This window comes from Miniopterus natalensis, chromosome 7 (assembly GCF_054644295.1).
Source record: "Miniopterus natalensis isolate mMinNat1 chromosome 7, mMinNat1.hap1, whole genome shotgun sequence".
In the NCBI taxonomy this organism is placed as follows: Eukaryota; Metazoa; Chordata; class Mammalia; order Chiroptera; family Miniopteridae; genus Miniopterus; species Miniopterus natalensis.
The window spans coordinates 26,227,488-26,253,825 of NC_142087.1; the positions used below are offsets into that span (position 1 = coordinate 26,227,488).

At 49.2% G+C, this 26,338-nt stretch overlaps 1 protein-coding gene across 1 annotated transcript; it reads right to left on the bottom strand.

Moving 5' to 3' along the window:
• Nucleotides 1-3,694: 3,694 nt before the first annotated feature.
• On the bottom strand, nt 3,695-23,293 carry OVOL2 (ovo like zinc finger 2). Its single transcript, XM_087819299.1, has 4 exons — nt 23,194-23,293; nt 22,314-22,534; nt 10,829-11,018; nt 3,695-4,346 (listed from the first exon to the last, which is right to left on the bottom strand). Exons 1-4 carry the CDS (start codon nt 23,291-23,293, stop codon nt 4,033-4,035), a joined length of 825 nt encoding a protein of 274 aa, XP_087675425.1. The 3' UTR covers nt 3,695-4,032.
• Between the last annotated feature and the right edge of the window lie 3,045 nt (nt 23,294-26,338).

Below are 26,338 nucleotides of genomic sequence, written 5' to 3' on the forward strand. Positions count from 1 at the left end.
CGGTCTCCCAGTTTGTTCAGGAGAAAAGCCGAAGTCTTTCCAACAGCCTGCACCAGCGACCTGCTCCCCGTGACCTCTGACCTCACCTACACTCCCCTTCTCCCCTCACTCCACAAAGCTCTTCAAGCAAGTCACATACACCCCTACTTCCTGGCCTCTGCCTTTGCTGTTCCCTCTGCCAGGGACACCCCCAGATAACCACAGGACTTCCTCCCTCACCTCCTTCACACCGCACACCCCTGACTCCCTGTATAAATGCTCACACTCCACGGACGTCGCCTATCCATCCTCAGGCCAGCCCTCCTCATCTTACATGAAAGATTCTACTTTCTAAAAATGGCCATAGCAATTTGCATGGTCCCAGAGCTCTTCTAGAAGCACTTTTCCATCAAAAGGGAGTCTTACCACCTCCCCTTCAATATGGACCAGCCTTAGGAACCCGCTCCCAACAGACAGAATGTGGCAGAAGTGATGCTGCAGGAGGCAGGCTCTTCACAGGTGACACAGCTTCCGCCTGACGCTCCTAGGACGTCCTCCCTTGGGGCCCATCACATCAGAGGAAGCCCAAACCAGCTCGCACAGAGAGCCCACCAGGGGAGCCCCATGTGGGGAAGAATCTGGACTCCAGCCGACAGCCAGCGGTAACCTCCAAATGCATGAGTGCCCAAGCCTTCAGATGGCTAGGAGGGCCCAGCCTTCAACTCTTCTAGCTGAGGCCCCAGACATCATGCAGAAGAGGAAAGGCCATCCCCTGTGCCTCCGTGCTGTGACTTGTCCAAGTTCCTGACCCACGGAACCCCTAAGTTTGGCACAATTTGTTGCAGTCACAGTAACGAACACTGATGTGCTTTTTCTCCATAGAAGCTAATGCAGTATATATTTACTTGCTTATTTCTTGTCTGTCTCTCCCCCAAGGGAGTGGGAGCTCCCGGAGAGCAGGGACTTGTGTCTACCTTTCCCTAGCCTCAGTATCTGGAAAAGTACCTGGCACACAGTCGGCACCCAGCAAATACTCGCTGAACAAATAAATCTTTGCTAGTTAAAGAAAACTGCTTTGTATTGTAATTCACAACACCTTCTGCTGAGGCACGTGACCTTTTCCTAAAAAAAGCATTCTCTGGTGCATTTTGGACCAGCTTCCAGTTAAAAAATATCTCTTGGCAGCCATCTGGAAAATGATAAAAGTTGGATCCATACCTCCCACTATATGCCAGAAAACAGTTCAAATGGATCAAAGATTTATACATGATAAAATGAAACCATTCAAGCCCTCGAAGAAGGCACGACAGAATTCAGATATAACGCTGGAGTAGGAAGGCCTTTCTAATTGCAACTCAATCTCCAGCAACCATAAAAGAAAGAGATGAATCAATTCAAATTTCATAAAAATCACAAAACTTCTGCTTGGCCAAAAAAAACCCAGCATGAGCAAAATCAAAAGATAAATGATAATCTGGAGAAAAACTCTTAACTTCCATCACAAAGAGCTAAACTTCCTAATACATTTAATCAAATAAACAAACTCCTGGAAGTTGGGCAGAAAAAGAAAGAAAAAAGACCTACAACCCATAGACACATGGGCATTCAGGCAGTTCTCAGAATAAGGAACTACTAATGGTTCTTGATCGTAGCAGAAGACATGCAACCGCTTTCTCTCACACATAGTAAGAGGAATGTATAATAAAACTACCCTGAGAGTCGATTTCTCCCCTATCAGGTGGGCCCAGATCCCAAACCATGACAGTAAAACGCTGGCAGAGTGGTGAGGAGAGAAGCGCTCTCACACGTTGCCAGTGGGACTGCAAAGTGGTACATTTCTGTGCCAGGGAACTGGGCCAAATCAATCAACACCGTGGTGGGCATACACTTACCCTCACAACTGCACTTCTGGGAATTTACCCCACAGATACGTTTGCACATATGTGAAATGGCATATATAAAGTTACTCACTGTAGCATTCTTCATAGCAGCGAAACACTGGGAATAACATAAATGTCCATCAGTGGAAGACAGATAACCGCAATTATTATATATCCGTAAAACACAACACCAGATAGCTGTAAAGAAGGGTGAAAATACTTTTTTTTGTTTTATTATGGTAAGAACTACTAGATATATTATCAAAAGAAAAATGCAGCCTGGCTGGCATGGCTCAGCCATTGAGCATCAACCTGTGATTCAGGAGATCGTGGTTCGATTCCTGGTCAGGGCACATGCCCAGCTTGCGGGCTCAATCCCCAAGAGGGAGTGTGCAGGAGGCAGCCGATCAATGACTCTCATCATTGATGTTTCTCTCTCTCTCTCCCCATCCCTTCCTCTCTCTGAAATCAATAAAAACATTAAAAAAAGAAAGAAAGAAAAATGCAAGGCTCCAAACAGTATGCATAATGCTATCTACTAACTGAAAAACAACCAGTAGAACAAGAATACGTATATTCATATCTGCTTACATATCAATAAAGAATCTCAAGAAAGTTCCACAAGAAGCTAACAGCTGTTGACTGTTACACAGAAGAGGGGCTTGGCAGACAAGAAACAGATTTAGAGAGGAGATTTTTTTTTCTGTATACATTTTAATGTATATTTTTTATCTCTGCCCCAAAGACCATATAATTTGCAATAAGCGATTCACTCCTTTAGCTTCAAAAGAGGTCCTCTACCAAAATGTAAATATTCCCTGGAGAAGCAGCCAGAGCTTATGGACCTCAATCTCTTTCACAGTTAAGAATCCATTCCTGTGTTTGCTCTCTCACCCTGGAAGCCTCCAAGTGAACCAGCCCGCAGCTGCTTGGAGCACCAGCTGCTAAACAGGTTGATGGTCATGCCCTTTCCCTTTCCTCCCAGGGGTAACCACAGCCCCTGGCTGAAGGCGAGACTGTCTACGGTACCATTCACTCTGCAGAGGTTTCCCTAAGACCAGGCTGAGGCTGGACTGCAGTTGAACCCACAACTTTGCCTAGTTTCTTCCTCTGTTGTACGTTGTTCCTCTTACCTCCGTATTGGTTTATCCCTAGAGCCTCCCCCAAAAATCACTGACCTCAGAATCTGTCCCAGGCTGCACTTGTAGGAACTCAACCTAAGACATCAACCAAGACTTCCAGTTAAGATGACAGTGCAGGTAAACGCGGCACTCGCTTCCTCCCACAACCACATCAGAATTACAACTAAACTACGGAACGATCATCATTCAGAACCACCTGAAATCCTACAACGAAGGATTTAAAGAAGCCACAGCGAGACTGGCAGGACGGGTGGAGATGCTGAAGCGGCGGGTCCCACACCCACGTGTAGCAGATAAAAATCGGGAAGGGGTGTCTCACCTGCAGAGGTCCCTCCTGAGGAGCGAAGGGTCCCAACCCCACACCAGGCCCCCGAGCCCAGGGCTTTAGCGCTGGGGCAGCAGCTTAAAAGGCACCAGAGCCCTGGCCAGTGTTGCTCAGTGGTTAGAGCATCAGCCTGAGCTCCAAAGGGTTGTGGATTCGATTCCCAGTCACGTTGCAGGTTCGATCCCTGGTTCTGGTCCAGGGCATGTGGGAGGCAACCAATCCAAGTGTCTCTCTCACATTAATGTTTTTTTCCTCTCTCTTTCCCCTCCCTTCCCTCCTTTCCACTCAATGGAAAAAATATCCTCGGGTGAAGATTAACAAAAACTCTTTTGGGATAATAAAGTTCACTTTTCTAGCTTAAGTAGCATTTCAAGTGGAAGTATTTTTATTTCAAGGCACCATAATATGATGGTCTCTCTAAAGAACATCTCCGCCTCCATGTGTGAAAATCCTAAAAAAAAAAAAGTCCTGCACGGTGATCACAGCCACCCATCGGCTTTTGTTAACATGATTGTGTTCAACAGGACATGGGTTGTGGGGGACCTGACACCACTCTTACAATCGACAGCCTTGGAACAGATCCCCCTGCTGAGGCCCCAAAAAGACAAAGAGATAAACTGAACACTTGTAATCAGAAAGAGCCAGTGGGACCCTCAGACCCAAACATCCATGTAAACGTGTCAGCATCGGCGTCTCTCCCTCCTCCTCACTTCTCCTCCTCCTCGCTCAGGTTGGCATTCTCCTGGAGCGCGGATGTCAGCTTGTTTTGCAAAAGCGCTGCCAGTTTTTTGGATGTCTTTTTGAGAAACGCGCTGCCCGGGTGGGCACTGTTCACGTGCAGGTACAGGTCCTCCTGGGTGGGGCCCGTGTAGCCACAATCCTCACAGACGTAGAGCTTGTCCCGGCGTTGCTTGTAGGCATACTGCTGCTGCACCCCGTGGATTTTCTTCAGGTGGGACTCCAAGGAGCAGCGCTGGGTGAAGGCTTTGTTGCAGACGTCACATTTGTAGGGGCGAATGCCTGCAAGGGTTGAGGGGCAGACACATCACCAGTGGGGTCACGGCCAAGCCAGAGCCTTCCAACCAGGAGAAGCCATAAAAAATCATCATGCACAACCCAACAGCAAACAAAGGACCCAATTCAAAATCAGGTATAGAAATTGAACAGATATTTTTCCAAAGAGGACATACAAATGGCCAACAGGTACATGGAAAGGTGCTCAACATCACTAATCATCGGGAAAATGCAAATCACAACCACAATGATGTTGCCTCATACCTGTTACGATGGCTATTATCAAAAAGGCAAGAGATAGGAAGTGTTAGCAAGAATGCGGAGAAAAGGAAACCATTGTCACTGTTGGTGGGATTGTAAATTGGTACAGTCACTATGCACAACAGTATGGAGGTTTCTCACGAAATTAAAAATAAAACTACCATATGATCCAGCAATCCCACTTCCAGGATATATATCCAAGGTAATGAAAACAGGATCTCAAAGAGATATCTGCCCTCCCACATTCATGGCAGCATTAATCACAACAGCCAAGATGTGGAAACAGCCTAAGTGTCCATCAGTGAATGAACGGATAAAAAAGATGTCATTATATTTATACAATGGAATATTATTCAGCCACAACAAAACATGGATGGACCTTGGGGGTATTACGTTAAGTGAAATAAGCCAGAGAAAGACAAATACTGCAGTGGTATCACTTATATGGGGAAAAGTTAAACCCAGAAATGGAGTAGAAAAACGGTTGCTAGGGGCTAAGCGTGAGGGAAATAGGGAGGAACAGAGTCATCATGACCAAGGATTCAAAAGGAGGAAAATGATTAGGGCAGGAGACAAAACCGTCCACAAACATTTACAACACCCATAGGAGCAAACGTAACAAAAATGGATGCAAACACAGCAAACGTACACCACCTGGCTTGGGGAGGAAGAGTTTCATTCATTCTGTACACCTTAATGTTTTGATTTTAGAGTGGGCAAAATGAACAGTTTTCATCTTAGTTTGGGTTTTCCCTGTGACAAAGATTCCTGTACGAGTTATTTGGGATGGGACTCCAGGAAGCACCTGTAGGGGAGTGAAGAACTGAGACAGGGATATAGGAAGAAGCCACTACAAGGTGAGGCCATCGAGCCAGTCATTGCTGTGGGCAACCAGAGTCCACTCGGCTGGGCAAGTTGGGAAACAGGGTAGAACATCCACTGCCCCCTCCCCTGGGAGCTAAGTCTTTACCCACCAGCTGTAAAGGAAGCACAGTGTCACATAAGCATGAAGCCCTGGAGAGGGGGAATATTGTGTCCGGGGTACATGGAGCAGAGAGGGGACTGCTACCACAGTCAGACCATCTCAGAGCCCAGAGGCCACGAGAGTCACTGTCTGGAGGGATCCTAAAAGTCTCAGGCATAAAATTTAATGGTACCCCCAAAACTCACAGAGATGAAAAGGAAACAGTAGGCCTTGAAAACTAGTTACGGCAATTCTGACTTTATAAACCTGCCTCCCCTCCTCTCTCTGTTAAGTACCACATTCACACCTCACTCATTGGTGTAGGCAGACACCATCAGCCTCTTGGTAACCCTTTCTGGAGTTGGGAACAAGCCCCTCCCTCCTGAAGTTCCCCATCTCCCATGAATTCAGGGGTGGCAGATAAAGGTGGCCAGACAGAAGCCCTGGACAAGAGGAACTAATGCTAAGGCCTCCCTGACATTGGGGCCTCACCCACCTTAGTGCTCACAAGCAAGAGCCAATCTTGTCCATGTCTGAGGTGGGATACTAAAAACACAACCCTGCTCCAGACACCATTAACCTCCTGACATCTAGACAGTAAGAAGTAAGAGTCCAAGGCCACTGAAAACCCAGGCATCACCCCTCTGCTACTCATTAGCTGAGTCCATGGTCAGACTGCTGACCTTACTTTTCTTACCTGTAACATAGGGATAAAATCCATACCCCCTTGTAAGGTGGCTCTGAGGATTTACTGAGACCTCACACGCAAAGGGCCAGCACATACTAGGTACTCAGTGGACACAGCTGCAAGAGCTTACAATCCAGCTCAACATAACAAATATGCTCCATTCATACGTGGGGATGTATTTAGTATTTGTCTTTAAATTGTACCTGTATGTATGCTTTTTGTAGGCACTTCTGGATGTATTATTTATTTCATAGTAAAAATAAAAGGGTAATATTTTTAAATAGTGGTCATGAGGTAGAGAGAGAAGGGAAGAGACTTCCTTCACGGTCTGCTTTTTTGAATGTTGAGCTATAGGCCTATATTACCGAGTCCAAAAAATACTGTGTGCTGGATTATCAAAAAGGGTTTCTCCTTTTCTGATCTGCTATTCCTACAGCCAAAATCAAGCTTCACATCACCAAAGAAAATTCTTCGTTACTGGTTCTTTCTGCTTGCTCTCCTTGATGCAGCTAAATGCTCCTTCATTGAACTTTATGCAAACATGAACTTCAGTGAGACACTTTTTACAGGCCTCCTTGTGGGAGTGGATATTTAGGGTGCCCTCCTCGGAAGGCAATGTGGCCCCTAAAATGGGTAATATCTACCCGTTGGTGCACTTCAGGGACATCATCTACAGAAAGACACACAGGTAGGCAAAGGGTATACAAGAATATTCATGGTAGCACTGTCTGAAATTTAAAAAATAAAAGAAATAAAAGGGAAAATGCTGAAATTGGAAATACTTGTCCTCAGTTGGAGCAAGGGAAAATAATGGTGCCTCCAAATTTGAAATTATGTCATAATCTCATATTTAAGGAATGCTCTGACAGTTATTAAAAAGAGTGAGGTGTGTCTACCTGTGCAGATGTGAAACAATCTCCAAGGTATAAAGTATGTTAAAAAAGCAATGTGTGCTTAAAACTTCTGGGGGAAAATTTTTTTTAATTTTTTTTAATGATCTTAGAGAGAGAGAGAGAGAAATATCCATGGGGGACCAGTTGATGTGCCCCAACCAGGGACTGAACCTGCAACCTAGGCACATGCCCCAACTGGGAATCGAACCCACGACCTTCTGGTGCACGAAACGACGTTCCAACCAACTGAGCCACACCGGCCAGGGCTGGGAAAAAAAATTTTTTAATTAAGTGGAGTGGAACATGGGTACAAGGAGGGAGGCTTACTTTCTATTCTGTCATTGTCCCTTTCATATTACTTTAGCTAAAAACTAAGTCAAAATAAAATAGAGGAGAGACCATTGGATGGGTGAAGGAGGCAATCCCACAAGACAGCAGTCAACTCACTAGAGGTAGAGACACTTTATTCTCTCTCTTTCCTCCCCGGCCCCACTCCACGCTTCTCCCAACCTGCATCTTTCCCAGTCCAGTCCGTCCTTCCCTTTAGGCTCCAGACAAAGACACCATTGTTTCCTCTTCTTCAATCAAAATGGGATTTGTTTGCCTCCAGTCTCCCTCTATGTGGCCGATGGAAGATAAGGTGGGAGGTGTCCCAGGGGGCAGGGCAAATACTCCCCCCCTTTGGCCATTGCCCCCTCCCTCCTTCCCTGACCTCAAACCTGAATTCCTCAGCTTCTCTCTAAGGGAAGCTGCCCCGGGAATGGCAGGCACCTTGAACCACCTCCTGTTAGAGCTGTAAAGTTACAAGCAACACGGTTACGTCCCCTGGCACCCTGCCCCCCCCAAAGCCTAAGCTGGGGAGCCTACAAATGTGTGTGCCCTTTTCAAGGGTTGACAGTGGCTTACACTTTCTTCTCTGTAGCTTTGATATGGGCTGAAGCCCTTTGATACAATAAGTAGTCATTTTACAAAGAGAAAAAGAAAACACTTTCACTGAAAGCTGTACTTGTCTGAGGAGCCTGGCCCAGCTGATCCTGCCAGTCAACAATGCCCAGACCACGCCTGCCACGTGGCCCTCAATAAAGGTGATGCTGCGGTTCCAACCTGCCGCAGGGACTAGCACACTGCGAGCAGCGAGGGTGCAGGCAGAGCGAGAGTCTGGCACGAGCAAGTGTTGGTAGTATTCGTTTTTAACTCAAATACAGATCTCCCCCGACCAAAAGCAAACCAATCCTTCAATGCATTCTCAGAATGCATCCCAGCTGGTTCAACCTAAACACCTAAACAAATCCAAAAGAATATTCCCTAAAAACAGGCCCACGATGCGTTTCCTGGGCTGTAAACTGGATTTATGTTGGTTTCTTTAAAGTTCATGCCTTTCTCCGGCCCTCCCACTGGCCTAAGGTGGATCAACAGCCGTAATTTCCACATTGGCCTCAGCGTCCTGTCAGCTTAACTTAAATAGAGCAAATCCCCCTATTATGTGTGCGCTGGGTGCTGCTGGTCCCCGGTCCAGACCTATTCCCAGCCAGCGCATCGCTCCCCAGCTGTCACTGTTGGTGACCTAACAGGGCCAGGCAGCTCCTCCTGCCAGGAATGCGCACTGAGTAACTGACCTCCCTGCCCAGGGAAGGGACAGCCCTCGGCCAGTGCCTGGCTGCCAGTCAGTGGTGTGGCAATGTCTCCTGCTTGCCTGTAGACAGGACGAGGCTGTGGTGCCATCCCCGTGGGATCAGGCCGGGGCCGGACTCCAGCTGAGGGCACAGTCCTGCTCGGGGCACCTGCCACCCTGTCCCACCCCCCCTTACGGGTTTCTCCTGAGCGCCTCCCTCAGCGGATGCTTTCATAAGAATCGCCATCTTAGAATCTGCTTCTAGGGAGCCCAACCTAAGACAATTTGGATTGAAAATAGCCATTCGTTTGCTGAAATATTTTCACAAACTGTTATGGAGTTTTTTCTGCCCCAGTTTCTCTCCTCCAATCTTGAATCGGATGTCACTTGGCTAACATCGCCGCTCTCCATCTCACACACACTCCTCTGATTTACTCTCCTCTTGGAGAGGTTATATCCAAAAAAGATGTCTTAATCTTTCCTTTCATCTGCTTGAATATTAAGGTAGGATACTTTCAGGAGCTGCAGCCTGACACCACCCCACCCCCACCCCCACCCCCAGGCTTAGGAGATAGTGATCTCAAGGGGGAAAGAGGGAGGGGGCAGTAACTTCCAAGGTCTGGAAATATTCTGTTTCTTGGTCTGGGTGCTAGTTATACAGGTGTGTTCACTTTGTAAAAATTCCTAAATTTGCTGGATTATGCACTCATGATTTGTGCACTTTTTTGGATGTACGTTACATTTAAATTAAAAATTCCCTTCGGAAAAAGTTTTTTAAAAGGAAAAAAAAAAAGAAACCTTTTGGTACACCAGCTCACCCACTAAAGTGGAAGACACTCTCCCCAGGCCAGGGAGGCAGCTTCTGGCCAGTACTCCAAGAACAAAGAAGCAGGAGGGCCATAAAGGAATTCTGAATTAGGATCGCAGAGGGTCCTGCAGGGTGTTGAGGGGCTGGAAACCCCATCTGGAGAGAGGAGTGGACATTTTCCCATTCCCACTAAAATGCCAGGGGAGACCCTAAACTCTGAAAAGGATTCAGGGATCAGGGACACCATGTACAGTAAATTCAATGAGGCTCTGGGGAGAGTGTGCAGCAGCCAGGATGAGGCTGAATGAGTTTGGATGGGATATGCTTAAATGATATGAAATGGGCTGGGATGAAATTGGGATGGGCTGAGATAGGGTGGGGATTTGAAAATGGGTCCCAGATTTTGAGGGGCTTTACATGAAGACCGTCAAGATGAGGAGGTTTGGATTTCCTCCTGCCCAGAGTTGGAGACTTTTTTAGCAGGGACGTGGCATCCTCAGAATTCTCCTCAAGGGATCACTCTGGTAAAGGTGTGGACCATGGACCTCAAGGAGAAGATTGGAGGCCAGATGTTTCTAAGATAAAACAAATGAGGCTGTCACCAATCAGAAGAGCTAGGAGAGAGGCCCATGAGCACCCCCAGGATACTCTGTGTAATGAGCTGGGAAGGACCTAGATTCATACTTTTCATGAGAAGGGAAACTGAGGAAGGCCTAAGGGAAGGAAGATGCTTGCCTGCCAGCCTCAAGTAGGGGACTCAGTCAGCTCTAAGTGAGCGATCATTTTCTTCTCTTTTTGAGTTCTCAGGAACAACATGATGCTATTTGGAGACAGGCTTACTTCCCAAGAAAGGTGCATAAAATAGCACCGGTGGAACCACAGGAACCACATCCCTGCAGTCAGGCGCGCACTGAGGGGGCCACACTCTGAAATCTCACAGCACTGAGTCAGCATCACAATTCTCAGGACCCCTCCAGCCAGTGGTCTGTCCTGAGCAATGCCAACTTGTATTAGTTTTCCCACTCACAGGGGGCGAAAACAGGCTTAGAGAGGCTTGCCTGGCCCAAGACGACAAAGCTGGAAGGGGGCACAGCCAGGAAGTAAACCCAGATGGAACAGCCCCCAAGTGCTCCATCCCGTGATCTTTCTAGAAATAGGACATGGCTCCATGCTGTCAACCTGGTTATATGGTGGGACATAAAACAGGAGGAACTCCTGGGCAGGAAAACAAAAATAAAATTAAGCACATGACCCTTCCTCACCTGTATGTGTGCGGACGTGCCTCTTTAGGTCGAAGGTGTCATTGAAGCCCTTGCCACAGAAGGTGCACAGGTGCCTCTTCACCTGGTTGTGACACTTGAGGTGCCGGTTGAGCATACGCTGTAGGCGGAAGCCCTTGCCACACAGGTCACAGCTGTGAACTGCCGAGTCGCTGCATGTGCCTGTGGTGAACTGGGACAGAGAGAGAGGCCATGAGGACCACAGTGCAGGCAGGTACATCTGGCGAGCTTACTACGGAGCCCGCCTCCCTAAGTCTCCAGACTTGGCCTGGCTGGGGCTTCTGCCTCCTAAAAATTCCAAGCAGGTTTTGGCTTTGGGGAAGATGGAACAACTGGCAGCTCCTCCCAACATTCATTCTCCCCTTCTTCCTTAGAACAGACCTCTGATTTCTAGCAGAGCACTCTGCCCCCAGCTAAACATCTGCATTTTCCAGCTAGTCATGGCTCTGTGACTACCTGGCAGATGAAATATACTTTCTCTAAGGCGTGAGGATGCTGCCCTCTCTCTCCTTTATGCCTTCCTTGGACCACAAGGGGAAAGCCAGCGCTGAGGATGGAAGAGCAGAAAGAAAGGAGGAGTCTAGGTCCTGATGACATAGGAACTGTGGTAGAAAGTCCCCAAAGGCAGCCACAATCAATTCCTTCCTCCTCATGCCTGCATGCTGCTGCATCCATCAAGAGATGGAGACTATCCCCTCACCCCTGGGACCAACAGGATGCAGAGATAATGTGTCAGTTCCAGCTATTAAGAGAGCATATGCAGCTTCTATCTCCTTCCTCTAGGAAGCCAGCTGCCACGTTAGAAGTCCAAGACCACCATGTTGTGAGGAAGCTCAAGCAGCCATGTGGAGGGTGAAAGGCCACGTGGAGGGGCCAGGTATGAATAAAAAGCCTCACTGGGCCTTCCAGCCCAGCCGTGGCTGCCACCAGCTGAGTGAGTGACCTCAGCCAATGCTGCCTGGAATAGAACTGCCTAGCTGAGCTGCGCCCCAGTTCCTGACATACAAAATCATGAACAAATAAAATGATCATTTTGGGAAGTGATTTGGTCGGGATCCCACAGCTTCATTACCAGCAAAACCACAACCAAATCGCAGGCTCTACGCTCCCACTCCAGCGTTCTTTCAACCACATTTGCCATCTCTAAGAAAGAGTAAAAACTGAATCTATACTTTTGTGGTGAAAAACACCAGATCTAACATATTCATCAAAGGTTTCCTAGTTACCAAATCAGATCCTTCAGAAGAATGATCCAACTGCTCTGCCAAAATTCTAGTCATAAAAGAGCCTACTATTTTCAGACAAACATCACGAGCAAGAAGAGTTGGACCTTTCCTGGCTCGAAATCTTCCCAGACTCAAATACCCTCCTCCTTTCATCCACCCTGGGTGTTGCCCTCCACTGAGACCCAGCTCAACTGTTCCGTCCCTGATGTAGCTTCTCTAACTACTGAAGCCCCGGCCTGCACTATTCTCTTGACCCGCAAGACCAGTGCCTCTCAAACCCAGAGTACAAACAAATCCCCTAGGGATCTTACTAAAATGCAGGTTCTGATTCAGGAGGTCTGGTGGGGTCTACACACTGCATTTCTAACCAGCTCTGCATGAGACATAAGGCTGGAGCACTGGTCCTCACGCAGTTCAGTACTTTATTCCATCTCATTCCAGAGGGTTCCATTAGGCACAAATGTTTCTTCAGAGTTCATTCAGTGACCTCAACTAAGTGCCTTGAGTCAGCAAGTGTTTGGGTACATTCCTGTCTCCCACGCCCTAAGCCCAGACTCGGGTCAGTGCACATTCAGAAAGTGTTGGTGGGCAGTGGGTTCACAGGTGGCAAGAAACAAAGGGATACAAAGGGACCTGAAGGAGGCACAAGACTCCAGAAGAGGGGTTTCCAGGCAGCTTCCCGTGTACCAGTTCTTTCTCATCTACTCGGAGCTTATTGTCTCAGCTGACTGACTAGTGCCCTGGGCTCAGAGCTGGAGGGAGGAGTCACCAGGATCACTTGTCCCCAAGAAGCTGCCAGTCTGGGGGGGAGCAGGCCACTGACATCTGGGAAGCCCAGGTGTAATGCACATCGCAGAGGGGTATCTACCCCTGACATGGGGCAAGAGGGGAAGTGCCTGTAGAGGAAGTGAGCTCCTCAGCCAGGTCAAGATGAGGAGGAACAGAGGAGGAATGGCAAAGAATATTCCAGAAGAGGGCAGCAGGAAACAGGGGGCTGAGTGTGGTTCCTCATGGCTAGCCTGAGCCCAGGAAAGCAGTTAATGAAGAAAGCTGTGGTAGCAGAGAAGGGCAGGGGCCCCCTTAGGGCTCTATGGTGGGGAGAGGTGAGCTTAGCTCTGTTAAAAGGGGGTGAGGGTGATGGATACTGGGGGACAAAGGAGGACAGCTGGGGTTGAGTCTGATGACTCAGATGGGTGGCTGTCCTAGGCCCCCAACTGCCTCCGGCCCCACTTCTGCCATGTGTTCCCCGAAGGGGCGGGAACTGGCACTCAGTCTGAAGGAGCCCCAGCTGTGCCCAAGGCTTTCACATTCCTATCTCCAGGACAGGTCATGGTCTCCTGCTTGTCCAGCCGTCCGCATCCCTTGAAGAGATGTGAAAAGACTAATATGGCCCACGTCTTGGCAAACTGAGTGCTTTGAGCTTCTCAAAGGCAAGGCTACACAGGATACAAGTCAAAGGTAGTGAGGGTCTAATAAGATATAACTTAGACAACTGACCCTGGTAATTCTGATTAAAAACATGTAAAAAGTTAAGAACTGTCTTTTGAAAGTCCTGCAGAATGTGCCTGAGGACTCGCCAACTACATTTCCAACCTGACCTCTTGTTTACTTTAATCCCTTTGGTAAATTCCCATTTTTAAAATGCTTAGCATGTAATATGGATACCTTCTAATATAATCCAGGATGAAAACTCTCAAATCACTGGCATTATTTTGTTTGAAAAGAATAAAAATTTAAAGGGCAGAGGGAAGGGAGATTAGTGACAATTTAAGGGAGTGCAGGACCAATGGATCATCTGGCAAGACAGAGAAAACATTTTAACACAGGGGAGAAAATAAGAATGGTGAGAAGGGATGGAGACTGAGGGCACCCCATTCCCAGGGGGAGCGTTCCTTTGGCTTTCTTGGAGCAAAAATAGAAGTTCTCCAAGTATGCCTCAGCAAAGGCAATTTTTCCATTTCTCCACCTTCATATACATCCCCCTTTCACAGTGTGGAAAACTGAGTAAGCACAAATTCCCCTAAGGTGTACTCTCCGATTCATGAAGCGCTACTTGCCGCCTACATACATGTATGGCCAATCCAGCCACCACACATTAAATTATAGTTGAAGCTTTAAGAGAGAGCCTTGTTGAAACAAGATGTAAGGTTCATTAAATGGCAAAAGATCATGGCTGATGAAGTCAGCTTCTGCCAGACTAGCTCACTTCTCAGAAAGGAAGGGATGGTTGTCGGATAAATTCCTACATGTGATATTTATCTCAGAGTAAATTTCACCTATCTTCTGCCTTGAAATGTGGTCCATAATAGCAAACATCTGGAAACTACCTGTATGTCTATCAGTAGGAACTTGGGTTTTTTTGTTTTTGTTTTTTTAAATAGAACCACTTAATCAAAGCAGCTGGAAAAGGGAAAGAGTATCAGTTGCCAGCCATGTGAGTGAGCCCTCTTGGATGTCCAGCGCAGTCAAAACGCTCAGAGAGGCCAGCCCCAGCTGTCATCTGACTGCAATACCAGAGAAGCCCCAGGGAAGACGGGCCCAGGAGAAAGGAATGATTCCACAGAACTAGAAGACACAATGATAAATTATTTTAAGGTACAAAATTTGGGGTTATTTGTGAAGCAGCAATAAATGAAATGGAATAGTAACAATGTATTGCATCCTCTCCAGAACACCAGATCTGCCCCCTTTCTGAATGTCCTCTCCCAGGATGGGCTGCATCATACAGAAGACACATCTGATTCCTGGAATGACATCCTGTGAGTCAGAGGACCAGCAGTCCCTCCCTGGGCACCTGTCCGCTCACTAGGCCATCTCTGCTATGTTTACGCACGTTTATACCTTATACCCTACCTCCTAAAGTTTCAAAATAGGGTTAACCGATTTTACCCTGTTACTCTATTCTGCAAGTAGTAGGCCAAAACTAGCTACACCTTAGTCATCATAGTTACAAAAGGAGAGTGGAATGTTGGGACAGAAATGCTGAGGATCAAAGAAAAACCTGCACCTGGTGAGTTGTGTGATGTCATGCAATAGCCCTGGGCCACAACTTTCCACATGTAAAAATAACAAAATGGTATTGCATGAGCTCTATGGCAGAATAAAAGTCTTTTTTTTCCAACTTCCTAAATTCAAATCCTGTTCTGCCACTTACAGACGGTGGGATGTAGGCAAGTACTCAACCTCTCTAAGCTTGAATTTCATCACCTCTAAAATGTAGATAATCATGCTATTTGCCTCTTGGGATTATTAAGGAATTAAATAAGAAAAGCTACTTTAAAAGAATGTGGTGCTGGGTAAGTCCTAGCTCTTATAGTTAGACCAGCTCCAAAATTCTGTGATCCTAACTAAAAGTCATTGGTCAAAACCCCTCATTTATCTATTTGGCTTCTGAATTTTTCTCTCTCTGATGAAAGGGGATTAACTTTCAGGGTGAGCCACAAGTCCCCAGTCCTTCATCCGAAACTGAAATCCAAAAAGCTCTGAAAACGGACATTTTCTCCCATTTCCCTTGATAATAAAACCTGAGCCAAGTGAGCATGGAGCTACACACAGACTTTACCCCGTTTGCTGTCAATATTCATGTGTTTTGATACAGAAATTATTAATGAGTTTGATTAGAGGTTATGGCTCCAGACCTGCCAGGGGTGGTATTTATAACCATGCTACCTTCTGAAAAGCTTAGTAGTCTCACCCGTAATCCAAAATGAACACTTTGCAGAAGGCTTACTAATGAAGTGAGGAAACTACCGTGGAGGGTGGGAGATGACATCAGTCTGGAGATTAATTCAGGGCAAGAAAAATGAAGACAGAGCAAGCAGTCCTCCAACCCCACGGCTTGGCGCTATCTGGCTTGCTGTCCTGTTTTCTGCAGGATCTCGGCTTTCATTTTAAAAAACACACAAAGTCCCCCTCTAGTTTTTCTAAAAAACAGGCCTCTGCAGCAGAAACAAACCGATCATTGTATCAGTGCTGCTGAAAACGTCAGGAGCGTCTGGGGAGGCAGGGACTTCGCCCGGCCGGCCTTCTGACCAACTTCAAAGCTGGCTAAGGTCACTTACCTGTCAAACTCCTAAAGTAAAAATTATGCTTCCATCAAACAAGTTCATTAAATTAATGGTCCTATTTTCTGTGGGAGGGTACTGTGAGTCCAGGCTACCTTGCGATGGCCAAATGGAGATTTCCACAGACACATCTGCTATGCTGGAGTGCTCAAAACATCCTTATCGCATATCCCCAATGCCTTTGGGATAAAAATTCCCCTCCTGGTCACATGTGCTATTTCCTTAGGCTTCCCCATTCTGCTAAATGAACCTTCTCAAAGGCTGAGATGATGAAGGGGATATAGCCTTATAATCCATACCAAACTGAGGCTCAAAGAGCTGTAAACTGCACATGGCCATATGGCTTATAGGTGCCCATACTGAGATTTTGAATGTGGTTTGTCTGCCACACTTGTGCCTACAGTTGAAATACAGGGGAGAGGGAAGGACTCTTTTGTTTGTCTCATATGGTGAGAAACAGCTTCAAATTCCTTTATGTCAGAGTGTCAAGGCTAATGGCTAAAGTGTTAAAGATACCAGCCGCAATGCAACACAACCCCGTTAAAAGAGTAAGAATCCTTGAGTTGGGCTTTGCCACTAACAACTGTGAGGAATTCAACAAAACCTCTCTGGTCTTTACCGTTCTCCCCTTCAAAATGAGGAGACTGGACCACATAAGCTTTAAAGGTCCCTGTAGTGGATCCTATGGATACAGTGAGCCTTCCTATACTGCAGAGGCCAGTAAGCTAGAAACGACGTTTTTACAGACTCTCTTGCAGCTATGATTTTTAGATGTAGCCCAGTAGGAACTTGGGTTCTACCAATTACATGCACTAACAGAAGATCTGAATTTGGATCTGGGTTAATGAATAGAGGAAGGCACGTGGCAACTGTTTTACACTCTGCATTAGCAGAAGCATCACGATGCATGATGAGGCAGCCATGGAGGCAGCAACTGCAGCTCCCTAAGTTGTCCAGTTCTGCAGTGTGGCTCTCGGAGGAGTCAGTCCTGGGGACTCAGCCTGGTCTTTCTTCAGTTCGTTCAGTGCCCTATAATTAACATTCTCTGCTTAAGCAAGCTACAGTAGATTGTCTTGTGTAACTAAACCCATGCAGTCCCTGCCAACAATAAAAACGCACCTCACCCATATTCAAATTAACAGCTGATGCAGTTAACATGCACTGTCCTCTGATTCCTCCTTTTTGCCTCTTTAAACCTTTTTTTGAGCACCCATTCCAAGCATACCCCAGATCTCCCTTTCTTCCTGCTTCCTGGTTTCCTCCCAATGCTATCACTTATGTCTAGGGACTGTTGACTCCTCCCTGCCGGTATTTATGTTCTGTGTTGACTTATGTCCTCCTATGAGTCAGGCACTGTCTTAGCGGGTGCTGAAGATACAAGCCCAGTAGGGGCTCGCTCCCTGCCTTTGGTGTGTGGAGATTAAGAGGAGTCTGGTCAGCCAAATGTGCAGTCGAGGAGATGATCGGCGAGTTACAGTGGAAGCAGGAAGGAGGGCATCCAATTGTCTTGGGAGATAGAAGACAATTAGGGACAGTCCTTATGTTCCCTTCCAAGTATCAAATGGATGGGTTTTTATAAGCTACTTAAATCCACAATTCACAACAATACTTAAAAATAAAGTAATTGGCCATCACTAGAGAATTCTGGTGAACCAACAGATTATCTTGAAAACTAGTAAGTAAATGAACTAAATGAACTGCCTTTCCTAAATGAACCGTCTCACTGAGAAACTAAATAGCAGATGAGGGGAAGTATCTCCCTACAGAAGAATTTCAGCTAATAAATAAGGAACAGAATTAGAATATTCCTGTTCTGCAAACCCTAATAACCAAAAATATTTAGACCTTGAGCATCAATGGCTGCTAACATCACAAAGAGATGACCAAACATTATGTACTTCTTGATGGAAACAGACACCCCTTGCTGTGATGGATTTTAGCTAAAATAAACCTGATCAAGCATCTAGAGCAGTATTGTCCAATACAAGTTTCTGTGATGATAGAAATGTTCTAATCTGCACTGTCCAATACAGTAGGTATTAGTCACACACGACTACCGAGCACTTGAAATATGGGTGCGACTGAAGAATTTAACTTTTAGTTTTACTTAACTTGACTTAATTTAAATTTAAGTAGTTACATGTTACCATGACTACCATTTTGGACAGTGCAACTGCAGATCCAGCTACCATTTAGAGAAAACATAGGGGAGTAAGGAGCATTAGATACCATGGTGATGCAGTCTGCAAAATCCAGATTGCTGGACTCTACCAAACAAATTAGCCATCTCTTCAACAATTAACTAAAAAAGAGAGGGAGGAAAAACATACAAATTAAAAGACTTGAAAGGTATATCAATCAATTACAATGCCTGAACATTATGTGGACTTGATTCAGTAAACTGAAAAAAAAAGTATGAATTTATAAGACAATTAGCAACATGAACACCACTGTTAATGTGAGTCTAATCATGTATTTTGGTCTTTATCTATTAGAGACACATTCTAAAATATTTATGATGGCTGAGATCTGTCTCAAAACAGTGTCAGAGGGTGGATGGGGGATGGATGGCAGGACTGGCTATGGGTTCATTGCTGTCAGAGCCAGGTGACAGATGCTCTGCCTTTGAAAATCTCCATAATAAAAAATGATGGAACAAGAAAAAGATGACTCCACATTCATACACCTATCACTACTGGAAGACTAGGGCTACAGAGCCAGGGAAAAGGCCAGGAATACTTTTGAAGGAATTCTAAACTCAATCCCTTTGAAGAGTCCTTGGGAGAAACCACAAGGAAGAGAGAAAAGAATGGGACAGAGTAAGAAGACATTCACCTCTTAGTCCATCATCCTTCACGGGGGTCCCACCAGCCACTCTGAGTCAGGAATGACTATCAGCCAACTAACTGATTTAACCTCAGAGTTACTTTGTTTCTGATAAGCCTTGGAAGGATAGTGGTGATTGGGGTTGGGTGAGGGGGTGTCTCTAGTCCACAGCTAAAGACCTGCAGATGGGTCCAGCGCAAAAGGGACTTAAAGCAACCTGACCTCTGGCATGAACACTTTCCCAGAGGTACATCATTTCCCCACCCCAATCTGTTTTGTAAATGACAGAATCCTCAGCAGTAAAGAAACAATTTCATAACCTACCCTAAGGCGCACGGTCAAAAGACTGCTAGGCTGGAAAAAAAACACACTTACTTAACTGGCACCTATGACTCCTGTCCAGATCCACTGATCAGTGCAATCCGGTTAGCAAATCCCATGTCCCTACTGTAGGCAAAAAAATACTGCTATAAGTCATTGTCAGCTAACTTTCTGGGCACTTTATACATGCACCAAAAGTGCTGCATCTTGCACCCATTATCTCATTTAATCTATACAACACTTCTGAGAGGATCGTTCCATTGTACACATCAGGGAACTGAAGCTCAGAACAGATCACATATCCCCAACCACAGCTGATAATATAGACCCAACTGAGGTTTTCCTTCTCAAAAACTGTCCAGAGCCCCTCCCCCAGTCCCAAGAGAACTTCCACACTTCTTGGCTAAGCCTCTTTACCATCCCCCCCATACTAGCTACATGTCTAGTCCCTTCAACTTTTTCTGACCCCAATAGTTCCCCATCCTGCAGCCAACACGGCTGAGTCCTTTCTCATGTTTAGGGCTGAGCCCATACCACCCTAAAGTCTGCTTCTCCCCTTCTCCATAGGCCTCAAATCCACTCTAAGAAACCTTCTCCTGCTCAGAATTTATCACATCTTTGCTTGTGCTTCTGGGTTAGCATTCACATTCCTGTAGTAGAGTTAATAATTAATATCTGAGTCTCCCCACCAACCCAAATAATTCTAGTTAGTGTTACTGGGCACCTACATCTTCCACTCTTAACTCATTTATCTTTACAACTCTATAAGTATCATTAGTATCCCCATTTTAAAGAAAGGAAACTGACGCAGAGAGGGATCAGCAATTTGCCCAAGCTCACCCAGCTAAGAAGTGACAAAGCCAGAGCCTAGAGGCTTAACCATTACTGTCAGACGATTCTGGAACACTAGGGTGGGGGCATTATTCTCCTGGCTGCCCGGTACACAGCAGGCACTCACTCCATACTGTTAGATGTGATGCTGCTTTTCTTTGCCAATCACACTAGCCCTTCCTCTGGTCCTACTAGCCAACTGCCAAGTGTCTCAAGTCATTGAAACTAAGTCATTACAACAATGCATTGTGTATGGGCCTCATCCTTGAGAGGCTTTTCAATTCTGGTTAGAAAACTAATTCGTAGAGTTCAGTGTGCTTTGCATAGAACTCTACAACGAGTTCTACAATGTGCTAAATCACAAGCATTTTGGCCAGTCAATTGAAAATGGCCAATATCACGACTAATAGTTCTGGAGGCTCGAAGCATCTTAAAGCCAAGATGTCTCCTAGTATGGGTGGAAGCTGAGAGGAAGAAGGAATCAGACTGTCCTCAGTAAACAAACACTCCTCCAGTTAACTGGAGTTAACAGTGGAGGGGCAAACTCTATGCCCCACCCCCATCCCTGGGGCAGCACGTAGGCAGCGATCATGGAAATAAAATTGGTTTATTCATTCCCTTAAGCCATGGCGCTGTTCGCCTGGGGCAGCAAAGAAAGATCTCCTAAAATGTTGGTAAAGGGACTGACTATTCTTCCTCTGCCACTTTCTCTCAAGGGTAATCTGGGCATCCAGGGGCAAACTGTCTACAATCCATTCCAAAACAACGTTGCAATTGTCCTTCCACCCAGGTGATAAATATGCAAGTGGGACACTTTGTAGAATTTCCTGGAGGGAAGAGCTACCAGCCTCAGGCAAACTGAGCCCTCCCATTTAACCCCATCTGGCCCACAGAAGCCTCAGGTTTGCTGATTTTGAACCTCTGCAGAACCTTTAACACGAAGCAGCAGGCCCTAGTCGGTAGCATCCTTGAAAACGTCTTTCCTAAGGATTCCAGCGCAGACCTCTAGCCTCAATTCATAACCAAATGCACCCCAGCCCACCTCCAGCCAAGCCCTAAGTGCTAGGAATCAGAAAAATGCATAGGGGAAGGGGTGGTTTCTCCCAGGAAAAGTAACGGAGACTTTCCTAATCCACAGCAAACGCTAGGGATCTACTTCCCTAGCACCCCAACCCCAAGCCAAGCCCCTGGAGGCAAGAATATAGAGAGGGGAGAGCTGGCCTCTCCCGGAAAAACTAATGTAGCAAACGCTAGGGTTCCTCCTCCCCAGCCTTCCTACCCCCTCCAGGGCAGCGGGGCTGTAGGAACGCCCCAAAATGATCACCTCCACCGAGGGCCTGGAGCCTGCAAAGGGTCACATTCTGGCCCACGCGGCTGGGAACTGGGTTCATGTGATCCCTAAAACACCACTCCCTGACTCCAGCTGGCTGTGAGGCAGTGGAATGGGCCACCTAGGGGGTAGCCGATAGGCTTGAGCAGGCAATCACCTAAGCGCAGAGGAGGGTCCGGAGAAGATGCCGCCTACCATTCTAGAAGACTGGGGGGAGGGGGGAGTAGGCTGAAGCGCGACGACGCAGGGGAACAAATACTCCAACCCACTGAGGCAATTTACAGTTGAACTCATTTATCCATCATTTTAATTCAAGAAAACTTGAGAGGCAGGACAAATTTAAAGTGCCCAGCCCAGACCTCGTGTCTAACGGGCGCTCCATAACTGGCACTGGGAACCGCTGTTGCGAGAGGCTCACTGTGTGCCAAGCTGCCGCCACTGTCTCCAGAACGAAAGAAAGCGTGAAATTTAGAATTCACTCAGCGCCCCAGAGGGTGGAGTTCCGGTGCCCGGGCCCCTCCTGCCCGACCGCTGGAACCCCGACGGCCCGATCGTACTTAGGGCTCCGCGCACTGGGGGAGGGAGGAGCTGCGCCCGAGCCTCTCGGGTAGTTCCGGGGGCCGCCCGCGGGCTGTGCGGGCTGGGAGAGTGGCCTTGGGGGGCTCAGCGGCTGGGCGCCCGGCCGGCCGGCCGGCCGAGGAGGCGCCCTGGCCCCAGCCCAGGGGCAGGTGCAGGAGCCGCGCGGCCGACGCGCCGAGTGCCCGGGTGCCCGGGTGCGCCCGCGGGCGCGGCAGGGAGGGGCGCCGGCCCCGGGAGCCCGACGCCAGGGCGTGGTGCAGGTGGCGGCGGGGGCAGAGTCGGCACCGTACCTTGATTTTCGACCTGGCGACCGGGCGCTGCTTCGCCGCCAGGTGTCCGCCGGGGCCCTCGGCGTCCCCAGGCTCCAGGGTTTCGCGCTCGGCGGCGCGCGGGGACGAGTTGCTCTCGGTGCCTCCAGGCTCCCCCGCGCTGCTGCTGCCGCCGCCGCTGCTGCTGCCGCCGTCGCTGCGGCAGTCCTCGGGGGGGTCGCAGAGCAGCCGGTCCAGGCCCACTGGGGGGGGGGGGGCGAGCCGGGACACACAGACACGCGGCGTCAGGCCTGGGCGCCCGAGGTAGTTTGACCTGCGGGCGGTGCCGCCGCCGCCCCGCCCCGCCCCGGACCTGGGCATCACGCCAAGTGGGCAACGCCGAGGGGGTGGGCGAGCGAGCCCCCGGCTCGACCTCCCGAGAGAGCTCGGGGTTCTGGGGGGAACCCCCAGGGGAACTGAGGGACGCCCGCGAGGAACTGAGGGACCCCGCGCGCCAAGTTTCCTCTACCCGGGATGGGGGTGGAGGGGGCTGATACCTACCTACCCGGTCCCAGAGGGGGTCCCGGGTCCCGGTGTGACCCCTGAAGGCGCCGGGCGGGGGGAGCCCCCGCGGGCCTTCAGCCCCACCCGCCTCTGGACCACCTCGCCCCCGCCGCGGCCAACGGTCCCGCCGCCAGGCAATTACAGGCGCCCACTAGGGGGAAGGGGGAGCACGCTGCCGCGGCTTTCCCAGCCTCTCGCCCGCGGTCCTCCCGCACCTCAGAGACCCCCTACGGCCCCCCTGGAAGAGGAAGCTGGGGGTGGGGAGCCCAGCGCCAGCCGCCGAGCCGAGGGGACGCGGTCACCGCTGCCCTCACCCCGGGCACCCCGCGCCCAGGCCGGGGCCCCGCGCCCTGCTCACCTGGGATGTAGGTGTCTGCCCTCTCCTCGTCCGGGAGCTCATCCCAGCTGCGCACCGAGACCCCCGGGCTCCTCCTCTTTACCAGGAAGACTTTGGGCATGGCGGGGCCCCTCCCCGAACTGCGGGCCCCTCTTCCCGGCCGCTCCCAGCGAGGGGCGGCGGCGATGGCTGGGTCCCCGCAGCGGGCGGCCGGAGCCCCCCGCCCCGCCCGGCCGGCCTCCCCCTCCGCCCCCGCCGCGCTGCCCCGGCCTCTCCCCCGCGCTCCCGGCGACTCCCGGCCTCCCGGCTCGGCGACACCTATGCCTCCAGTCGCGGGTGAGACCACGCCGAGGAAAAAGTTTCATAAGGTGGATAGAAAAGGCACCAGGAAACTTGGGAGTGAGCATGCGCCCTGCAACATAACGGTGTCAACAAGCTCGCTACCTGTCCGACCGGTTCCGGCGGCCGGGGCTGCCTGTTCCAGCCCTTCCTCGGGCATGAATGTTTGCAAAAGAATTTAACGTCTGATTCTCCCCCCTCCCCTTTTTAAAAAGGGGAGAGCGTTTTGCGATCAACCCCCAACACCATTCCCCATCCCAGGAACCTGGGGCCACCTCTGGGGTAAACCCTAGGCCCGCGTCCCCGGGCATCCCTCCCGAGTGTTGGGGCCCCCTGGGAACGGCCCCCCTCACACGGCCCCCCGAGAGTTTTTGTCTCCGACTAGCAAGCCGGAAAGTGGCTCGGCTCCGCTGGACCTTGTGGGTCACCCCGGGACTTGTGGAACCCCTGGCGGGCGGAGGGGGAGGCTGTGGGGAGACTGCCCAGGGCCGTGATCTGGGAAAGGGGGGGCTTGGGGGGCTAAGCTCCCATGAACTACAACAGTCCCACCAAATAAACACGGTAATAATAAATTTTAAAATCCAGCACCTTTAGAACACATTATTTCGTACCGAACGATGCAAGAAAACCAAGTCGGCTTGTCCCACCAAAGCAGCTTACACCCCAAGACCTTGCACCCCAAGAGCACCATCACCCCAAGTTATAACACAATGGAAACAGAAGCCAACTGCAGGCTAGGCAAACCCATCTCCGAAACGAGAATTTCTTACCCTCGCCCACTGCCATGATTGCCTCCCCTAACCGCCCGCTCCCCCAATTCTGAGGCTGGGCAATGCCTTTTCAGGAAGCCAGTAAAGGCTACATCCCCCTAACCGCCCCAGCGGGGAGGTGGCTGCAGAGCCGGTATTTGTTTTGGGTTTGGGATTGTCCTGTCTGCCTTCAGACCTGGAGGGGGCGGGGGAGAAAGATACCAAGTAGCGAAGAGCGGTCCCGCCCGCGCTGGGGGGGCGCTCGCCTCCCTCCGCCCCCGCTCGCGTGCGCCCGGGGAAGCGCAGCTCCGCCTCCACAGCTGTGGCCCGCGCACCCCTCCAGGGGGTGCTCAGGCGCGTGCCAGCTCCGGGGGCTGCGGGGGCGCGTGCGGCCAGGGCTTCCCCGGCGCCCCCAGTTCGCCCATCGCCAGACTCACCTGTCTGTAACCTGAGCCGCTACGCGCCCAGCCCGCCGGCCGGCGGAACGCACAGGGCGGTTTCGCGTCTCTCCCGCCCCGAGGTGGCCTTGGGGACACGGCCGCCTGCTAACGGATTTCTGCGCGCGGCCGGCGAGTCTGGCTGAGAGTCCAGGGGGCGCAGCTCGGGCGGCTGCGGAGGGAGGAGACGCGCGGCGCCTCGGGGTCTGCCCTGCAGGGGTCGCCCTCTCTGGGCTGCAGATTTTCCGCGACAACTACCAAGAATGGAAACAGACTTTGACCTGAGCGGCAGGGCCGGGGGTGGGTGGGGAAGGAAGACGTTTGCAGGGCGCCCTAAGGAAACGCGGGTTCCTTCTCAGCTCCGAGGCCGACGGGGCCGCTTCTGGGAGACTCTGCGAATGTATTTGTATCTGCCGACAAACTGGAGATTTGCTAGTAAGGAAGAGCGTGGTTAAATGAAAGTAAGAATAAAGCAAAACTACAAAATCGGAAGTATTCCTCATCTCAAAGATCTTTAAGACTTCACTTTGTTCAGAATTCCTTATTTTACAGAAAAACGTCAACCCCATGGACAGAGCCCGTTTTTTTCTTTTACTGGGTTTCAAAGCCATCGAGTGACGGCATCACTTTGGCCATTGTTTGAAAAGAGTGTAGAATATTGAGATATAAAGCTAGACACCTCGAAACCTGAAACTTTTAGGGAATTGGGGATGAAAAGGAACACGGCTGAAACTGCACTTTTATTCAACGATGGTTGGATGCGCCTATACGATATTTGCTGGGTGTTTCTGAGCAAAAAGAATTACAGTGTGTTATTTTTCTGTTTCTTGATGGGACTTGAGAAGGGTGTATCGGTGTTATTAACATTTTCAAAGAACCAGTTTTGCCTCTGTTGACTTTTATCCATTTGTAAAGTTAGTTTTCTAAATATTGTGAGAGGAGTTCGTAGAGCACTCCCTAAAAGTGGCATAAGAAATAAACCCAGTTCTTTAAAAAATCTCAAAGCTTGCAGCTGGAAGACAGAAGGCATGACATGGCCCACTCCCCACCCACTGCTGGGGAGAGGAGATGGCCCCGAGTACTATCCTTGGCAGGTGTGTACCCAGTCCTGTTAGAATATTCCAGTGCTGGGGAGCTCATTTGTTAAAAAGGCAGACTATTCTCTGATTAGACAATGATGTTAGAAAGCTTTTCCTTGTGCTTTATGGAAATCTGTTTCCCTGTGTCTTCATCTCCCCTCCCCATTTTGCCCTCAGGCTCTGCGGAGACTGTGCCTGGGCCCCGTCTCCCTGGTAGTTCTTCAAATGCATAAAAGCATCCATTGGTGTTCTCACTTAAGGTTTGTTTTCTCCAGTTAATGTATAGTCAGGTTGAGAATAGACAGGTACAAACCTGCGCAGTGGCATCCTTAGAGCATACAGTTATAAGAAAAGGTTAGGATGCTGGGAAATATTCCTAATTTTTTTTAATTTAATTTAATTTTTTCATCACCGCTTATCCCCCCTATGTTCCACCTCAACACCGCCCAACCCTCCCACCCCCGCCATCTCCCCACTGCTGTCCACGTCCATGAGTTCTCTCTCTTCTTTTCTTTTCTCCGCAAGCCCTCCACCACCCACCACCCACCAACACCAACACCAA

Bases quoted from the DNA above. Each gene is read 5' to 3' on its own strand.
- OVOL2 (XM_087819299.1), bottom strand. From the start codon at position 23,293: ATGCCCAAAGTCTTCCTGGTAAAGAGGAGGAGCCCGGGGGTCTCGGTG. The intron at 11,019-22,313 runs GTACGGTGCCGA...TCTCTGTCCCAG, and splicing joins TCGCCAGGTCGAAAATCAAG to TTCACCACAGGCACATGCAG. The intron at 4,347-10,828 runs GTGAGGAAGGGT...CAACCCTTGCAG, and splicing joins GCACGTCCGCACACATACAG to GCATTCGCCCCTACAAATGT.